The sequence below is a fragment of the Silurus aristotelis genome (assembly GCF_946808225.1).
Source record: "Silurus aristotelis genome assembly, chromosome: 17".
Taxonomy (NCBI): domain Eukaryota; kingdom Metazoa; phylum Chordata; class Actinopteri; order Siluriformes; family Siluridae; genus Silurus; species Silurus aristotelis.
Window position 1 is genome coordinate 9,692,319 of NC_139590.1, and position 8,711 is coordinate 9,701,029.

The 8,711-nt window shown below is 36.1% G+C and overlaps 1 protein-coding gene across 1 annotated transcript; it reads right to left on the reverse strand.

Annotated features, from left to right (window-relative positions):
• Positions 1-200: 200 nt before the first annotated feature.
• Positions 201-8,298, reverse strand: adsl (adenylosuccinate lyase). Its single transcript, XM_083566123.1, has 13 exons — positions 8,098-8,298; positions 5,575-5,778; positions 5,357-5,401; positions 4,931-5,010; positions 4,658-4,829; positions 4,314-4,360; positions 4,059-4,149; positions 3,760-3,829; positions 3,486-3,633; positions 2,961-3,051; positions 2,762-2,851; positions 2,475-2,651; positions 201-1,103 (listed from the first exon to the last, which is right to left on the reverse strand). The coding sequence occupies exons 1-13, from the start codon at positions 8,242-8,244 to the stop codon at positions 1,017-1,019; spliced, it is 1,449 nt and encodes a 482-aa protein (XP_083422249.1). The 5' UTR covers positions 8,245-8,298; the 3' UTR covers positions 201-1,016.
• Between the last annotated feature and the right edge of the window lie 413 nt (positions 8,299-8,711).

Below are 8,711 nucleotides of genomic sequence, written 5' to 3' on the forward strand. Positions count from 1 at the left end.
AGTCAGTTTCTGTTATTACATCAAAGCAGATATTAGCTGTCATTCCTATAAGAAAGCACTGCTTGTCAAACCATAAAGCTCCAAAGTGACCTTTCAGTGGTGGAAAACATTAGTGTTACAAAGTGCCAAAGCTGCAGACTCCTTCTGTAAATGAAACACAACTGTCTCTGTACAGAAAGCATGAACACCAACAAAGGCAATTTCTTTGCAAAACAAGGCATGTTTTATTAGGGTTTTTTTTTTTATATATATAGTCTTAGATGAATTTTTTTAAATACTGTGAATTACCTGTTACTATAAAAATGAGAACAGTTTTGAAGAAACACATTAATTCATAAACCTGTGATTTGTTTTAAACCTGAAGCTAATTTTAACAGACAAACCCTGCAGCAGAAGAAACAGACACAGCAGGGTTTAGAATGAACAATTTGCTCTGTAATATCTACCAAATGTGATCAGATTGGTTTTATCAGGCATAGATCACCCAACAGTGCTGGACTTTATACATACATTGCAACAGATACCACGGTAGCTACGGTTATAAATTTTGTAATATATAACAATGTCTACATTCTGTATAATAATCTACATTTACAGTACTTTTTAATGTGTTAGTTAAAGGCTGGCAGATGGTGATGTGCTTTGCAATTTTTTCCTTAATCATGGACTTGAGAGTATTTGCCTCTCTGAGAGGTTCTGGCCACTGATTAACCAGGTTACATATTACTGCCTTCGGGAAAGTCACCACATAGTCCTAGTCATAGCCACCACACCTTTAATTATTACAGAGTAATAAACACCACCTACACATTTAGTCTCCTGAAACCAAGTTTTGAAATGGATTTATTTTTGTATCATGGCAACAAAATAATACTACAAATCTTAAACAGTGACAGTGTTTCTGTAAAAGTAAAGCAAATTATTAACAAAATCAAAAACTTTTGCTGACAAAATGCTGAAGTTATAATACTGTTTTGCAGCTTTGTTGGTAGGCGGATTTGGATTGTTTGTGTGCCTCAGAGGTCCAGTTCAATCTTCACATCCAACTTGCTTTTATAGGGCTCCAGGACAGGTTTAACCTCTTCAGAGAGAAATCTGGTAACCTGTGAGACAAAAAGAGATGAGACACTAGTGTGAAATTAACTATTATCTTGTGTATTGTCACAGTTTCCAACAAAAACAAAGCTGTTTCAAAAAACCCCTGAAGCACTTAGTCGCCCCTTTTGGCCAGAAATCATGCAGGGCACAGAAGTAAACATAAAAATAGCATAGACCATCAGATGGTCAAATTCATTCCTCAGAGTAAAATGTCTGGCTAAAATCACTATCCAAGTTTAAAGAATGTGTTTTTGATGAAATTTTATTATTATTATTATTATTATTATTATTATGCAACAATGTGATGGTTTGGAATCTTTTTTTCCCCCCTTACCTAGAGTGACTTTAAATAAATTCATTTACTTAACAAATCTGCCTTCTTCTAGTTCTAACAACATCCTGAATAGTTTCATATTCATTTTGTTACACTCTATACAAGTTATAATACAAAATAACACTATATCCTACCTAGTGCCTTACATAATGGAGAATACAACTTGAGATTTAGACACAAGCTGCACTAAGCAAAAAATTATAGGGTATATAAAGTCCACTATCTGTCAAAATGAGAGGAAGGTATACATAAAGACTCTTCTGCTCTGGCACCAAAGTGGTGTTATGCACTTCCCCTAGATGTCCGAGTCGCTGGCTCTCTTCAAATGATGGGTGAAGACCTACTTCTTTCTGAAACACTTAAGCACTTATTTTGCCTGTTTGTTTTAAGTATTTAAAAAAAAATGCTATAATTCTATTTGTTTTAGGTAGGGGTGTGTTGATTAATTTATTGACAGACACTCTGGATCTCTCTGGATAAGGGTGTCTGCTAAATGCCATAAATGTAAATAAAGTCACAGAACACTTCAATAGGAATACTATACTACAACAGGTAAGGCATTATATCTCTTTGTGGATTCCACAAGATAATGTAAACTTTCCTTTGAGATCCTGGTCTATGTTGATATGATTGCACCATGCAGATTCATGCAGATTGTTCACAACACAACAAAGTGCTTTTGATTCAGACCCAGACCGGGAGCACCACTGAAGAACACTGAACTCAATGTCAGGTTCATGAAACCAGGTATGAAGGTAAAGTGGCTGTCAAAAGTTTGAAAACACCTAGTGTCATTTTTGAGACACATGCATGTAAAATGCAAAATGCACACAAGAACTGGACAAATAATGATTGGAAGAAAGTCCTGAAGGAACTTGTATAAGGTTGAAAACATGGGAGAAGATGTTAACACCCTGCAACCACCTCAAACATGGCGGTGGCAGTTTAATACAAACACGCTGCGTGCTTTTGCTTTTTTTGTCATCAACAAAGAAATTTGAACAAAGAATATGTTTATATTATAAAGAAAGTAGGTATGAACCTGTTGTGAGGCTCGGCCAATGAACGTTTTAGGGTCCAGGAGGGCATCTAGCTGATTAATTATAGGAGCAAAGTAGGGATCAGCAGCCAATCGAACCAGGAAGTCATTATCTCCTCCTTCCTCCTTTACTACAGCTGCAGCCTGCTGAGACAACACTCTGATCTTCTCATGGCAATCCTGTGCTCATGGATGTACAAAAAAAGGATGTGGTTAACATCAAGATGTCAGATATATACCAAATATACTAAACAAAAAAGGTTGTAATGAGGCTACACAGAGATTCATACCTGCCTGTTCCCTCCTGCTTTTACCATGGCCATGATGATGTTCTCAGTGGCCATAAAGGGCAGCTCTTGGCGAATGTGCCTCTCAATCACCTACAGAGGGCACCATATTAGATGAAAAAAAAAAAAAAAAAAAAAAAAAAAAAAAACATTTTATGGTATTTAGATTATTCTATAAGACATATATTCAACACAAACACACCTTAGGATAGACCACCAGACCCTCAGTGACATTCTGTAGGGTGCTGAGGATGATGTCAGCTGTGAGGAAGGCCTCAGGCAGAGAGATTCTCCTAAACACACATATACATATTGTATTTAGCAATTTTGTAAAGATCTGCTGTGGATACAACTAAATGAACAAGGTAAGCTTTCTTTAGTAAAAAGAAAAATTAGAAGCAAATGCATTGTTTTTAAATTGAAACTAAATAATAAACTGAAAACAAAATTGCTTAGACATTTAAAACTAAGGTGTTACCTTGCATTTATTTTTCTAGTTAAGATTCCAAAAAATCCTGCAAAAAGATTGCAAAAAAATGGCTTTGATGTCCAGTTACATTTTACATAGTTTTTGCACAGAGATTAGCCCAGATTAGATAGTATGTTCTGGAATATAGTCTGGATCAGAGATTAGAAGAGCTAACATTTGGCCTTGTAAAATTATTTAATATGAGACCTGTTCCTATGTAAACCTTTGTGTATATAAACCTTTGTGTGTATACACTACCTGTTTGCACTGTCATCCAGAGTCCTTTCCAGCCACTGCACAGAAGCAGTCTGGAGAGGATTAGACACCAGTGCCACCAGGTGACGAGCCAGACTACAGCAACGCTCTGCACGCATCGGGTTCCTCTTATAGGGCATTGCACTTGAACCTGGACACATCAACCAAACAGTGTGAAATATCTTTATAATAAAAATAAAAAAAAAACATAAATACAGTATTGTTGCTTAGATTTATAGTAGGAGTTCATCAATATGTGACACACTGATTTACTGGCCTATTTGGTCTTTCTCAAACGGTTCCTCGATCTCTTTCAGGTTCGCCAGCAGACGGATATCAGTACAAATCTACAAAAGGCACAGAATGCGTTAACACACTTTAAAGACTACAGCAATGATACAAACTGCTGTACTGTTCTTTCAAACATACATTAAGTGTAAAAAAAATAACGTTTAACAGCTTAAATGTCCAACATTACAATTTACAGTAATTTCTGGTAGAACAAATGGACCACAGGGGGACTATTACAAGCCTAGCAAATGTCCTGTGAAAAATGCAGTGGTGTATATCACTAACCTTATGTACAGTGGCTCCCAAACTAGCCAGCACAGTGAGACAGTCAATGTCCACTTTTCGGCTATATGTCTGTCCAGTCACTAAATATGACCTAAAACAAGACAAATTATATACACACACACACACACTTGTATTTTGGTTTCCGACTATTGATCCTAGCATGACACAATGTAACTGCAACCAATCATATGTGAATTTAGTTAGGTGCATAGACTGACTGAAGCACTAATGACACATGCACAGCATCACACTTACTTTTTAAATCCAGCCATCTCAGTCACCATTCTATCCAGGTCCTCCACCTGAGAAACAACAGCAACTACATAAATAAAAAAAATTATTCCAGCTCTAAAATTCCTAAAATCTTCCTAAAAGCTGATCTGCTCAAATTTTAAGCCACCTAAACACTGGATTGGTTTTAAATGCAATTCAATTTGACTACTCAGTAATTTACAAAATAATAACACATAAGCTTAGAGAAACAAAGGGTCACAATAAGATCAAAAGAACTTCAGCATTCATGTGATTTAGATATCTTGTATCAAATCCAGTCAGCATACATTTGACACTGTAGACATCTCCTACACCTCAACGCTCACCTTATCATGATCCCCCTGGAAGAGCTGCAGGAAACTGGCTTGGGTCCCTGTGGTACCTTTCACTCCACGGAACCGCAGATCCTCGCGAGCTCTATGAAGATTGCGCACGTCCATGACTAGGTCCTGCAGCCACAAACATGCTCGTTTGCCCACTGTAGTCAGCTGAGCTGGCCTGACATAGAAATAGACAAAAAAAAAAAGGAAGATTTAATAAAAAAATCTAGCAAATTAATAAGCGTGTAAATATTAGTAAAGGTTAGGAGAAACACTCACTGGTAGTGGGTGAAGCCCAGAGTTGGCAAGTCAGCATATTGTTCTGCAAATTTAGCTAATCTATCAATAACACAAGCCAACTGGAGAAAGACAGAGCAAAAAAAAGTTACAGATGGGCCCAGGCGATATAACAGTATATCATGTATGATAAATTATTATAAATTATAAATACAAAAAATATGTAAAATGTAAATGACGCTGTTTTTATGCAGTGCTACTGCTTAAGGGGCAATATTGGTGTGCTATAGAAGTTAAAAGGTAAACAAATAAAAACCCTTCAGGTCATGTTAAAGAAATTAATAACCTTAGGTAATTGTTACAGCTCTTTACATCAATCAGCATCATACAACCTGGTTGTTGATTTCTTCATTGCTATTATCTAACAGTAAGGCCAATCATGTTTCATTACTAAACAGCGCTACACACCTTGGGCATTAGGATGTCGAATCCATCACGAAGCATGATCAGGTCCTAGCAAGAGAAAAGTTCCCCTTTGAATTAATTCCATCAGAGCACCGTTTCTGTATTAATGTCTTCTAAAATGTGCCAGTCTTGGGCACTTATGTTAGTACACTCCAATTTTATCCAGTAAAATCTCCTTATTATTTCTCTCTCCACAGCAGCATGTGTGAGCCTCTTCTTACTGTGTTGTCTCCCACGTAACAGGAGGTAGCACCCAGGTGGATAATGGGAGCTGCAGTGGGGCAACAGTGGGCAAAGGTGTGGACATGGGCCATGACATCATGCCGAAGCTTGCGCTCCTCTTTAGCTGCCATGGCGAAGTCGATTTTCTCTATGTGAGCCTCCATCTCACTGATCTGAGCATCAGTGATAGGCAGCCCCAGCTCCTGGAGTGAAAAAGACAGATAAATACAGTCACATCATAGTGAAACAGTAACCATTATATTTATTTTACATTAATGCCACACCTGTTAATGAATAGTTCATTGAATATAAAATATGCCTTTATATGGTCACAACTAGTGTGTGTGTGTTTGTGTGTGTGTATCAAAAGGACAGGAAAAATGTACAGGAACACTCATTGACATTTGCACATTGCATATGTAGTCATTTTAAACTGCACATATGCACACATATATATATATATATATATATATATATATATCTTATTCCTCCTTTACAAAAAGCATGTGCATATAACCCCCGTTAAATTATACAGTGCCTGACCAAAGTTTGAAACACCTAATCCTTAATCCTTTTTGAGTGACATATGAATGTTTCTTTAGTTTATATGCAACAAACTAGGTATGATTTTTTTTTTTATTAAAAAATGTAAAATTATTTTTTATTATATGAAAAATAATATGAAAATTTACTTTGACCAAACAAATATATAAGTCTACAGATGTTTAAACTTTTTTTTTAATCCTTACACAATCTTGAAAGTTAATTTATCCAAATATTCAGCAGAAAAGTTTTGCCATGCCCCTTGAAAACTTGCCAAAGGTGTTCTGTGCTAGTTGAATATTTCTTTTTGACCTTGTGTGATCCAGTTCATCCTAAAGCAGTTCAATAGGATTTAAGTCCAATGATTGAGCAGGCCATTCCATGATAGATAACACACTAGCTGACTGTTTAATCTCTGCTCAATGCTTACAGATCTTGGATGTGTGAAATCAGGTGATTGTCCTGTTGTAGGTTGAACTAAATTTAACTACATTTATTGCTGTAGTGTGTTGGGATGAAAACGAGTTTGGAGTCAAAGGGTATTTAAAATCACACACCAATATCACCAATGTTTCATCAGTCATTTCATGTTAATTAAATGTCAAGAGCCAAAATGTCCAAAGAGACTAAAGTTGTGTGGTGACCTTTGATATGGCCTCTCTTTCCATATATGGGATAAGAAGGGAAAAAGAAAAAAAAAAATGCCATGGCCACAGAACAATAAATACATTACCATTTTTTTTTACTCTGTGAGCAAACATTCAGTCTGTTGAACTTAATAAACTGACTCTCACCTACATAATATCTTGACTTTGTAAAAAAAGTCAACTGCAGCCCAATTTGGGAAAACATTTGAAAAATAAGGAGCAGCTTCATGTCTCTCATTAGAGGTCACTTACATGACAAGCATATTGTTGCATTGCTTAGAGCTTGAATTGCTATATTAGGCATAGAAATTATGCTAATCAGACTATAAATTGGATTGTTAGTATTATAATTGCAAAACAAGTTATATTAAAAATGAAATGGCATTAGTTAAGCAGATTCAAGAGCAATGTTTTCTATTATTCTATGTATAAATTAGGGCTGCCAATTGATTAAAATATTTGGCATGATATTTATATATTGGCAAGATAAAAATATTTTTAATTCACATGATTGTGATTAGTTAACTTGTGATTAATCGCATCGTAATCACACATTTTTATCTGTACCAAATGTACCTTAAATTATACTTTTCAAGTTTTTATTACTCTAATCAACATGGGCATGGACAAATATGAATGATTTATGCAAATGTATGTTTATTATTAGTGAAACCAAACTCAACATAGAGCATGAAAACAAAAAAATAATGTAAATGTTTGTAAGTAATTATGGTGTTTAAATTACATAAATCATCAGGACACCAAACGGAACTTTTGCTATGTTAGAATAGACTTTATTTGTCACATATACATTACAGCACAGTGAAATTTTGCTCTTTGCACTTCCCAGCTTGCTCAGAAACTGGGGTCAGAGCGCAGGGTCAGCCATGATACGGCGCACCTGGAGCACGGAGGGTTAAGGGCCTTGCTCAAGGGCCCAAGAGTGGCAGCTTAGCGATACCGGGGCTTGAACCCCGACCTTCCGATCAGTAACCCGGCAGCTTAACCACTGGAGCTACCACTCTCACGGATGTTTTTTATGTTTCCACACGGATTGTTTTATTTGCCGGATATGTGCATCATGCCGGATTTTGGTTCTTGATTTGAAACTTGAATTTGCGTTAACGATTTGAGCCATTGGGGTGATCTGACTGAGCCTCTATTTATAGTAGTATAGGCAACTTGAGATGAACGACCTTTAAGAGTCATGAACCTCAAGTGTTGCTACACACTGTTCAATCACAACAGTTTAAAGATAAATAAATAAATAAATAAATAAATAAATAAATAAATAAATAAAATAAATAAATAAAATAAAATAACGTGTCCAACCTTTTCTGATTTGGCCAAATAAATCCACAGCTTCCTCCAAGTTGTAAACTTGTTATATTCACTGAAGTTATACGCCATTTCCTTGCTGGCGTACCGGGAAACAAGCGGAGATCGGTAACGCATGAATTCTTCCAGATTCCCCTCCATCACCGTGCGTTACAGAAAGTACACTACTATATTCTCAATACTACTACTACTACTTCTTCTTCTACTACTTCTTCTTCCTCCTCTGGTGTTTTATGACGGTTTGGCAAACCAACGGAAAGGTGCATTACCGCCACCTACTGAACTGGAGTGTGAAGTGACCATAGATTTGAAAGAAAAAAATACATGAAAAAAAGAAGGGAAATTAAAACCTAAATTCTATATATTTTTCCTGTATTTTTAAGGTATTTAAATAATAATTACAAAAACACTTGTTTCCTAACAGTACTTTTAAAGAAATATTGTCAACTCCTATTCATCCTAATTATTGTATTAATTGGAATTTGTCCCCTTCATATGCAGAACACTCATTAAGAATATGCCTTACTGTTTCTAATTCTCCACACTTGTCATATCTCCCACCATTTGGCTTGAAGTGTGACATGTCGGGGGTGGGGAGGCTGGAGGCG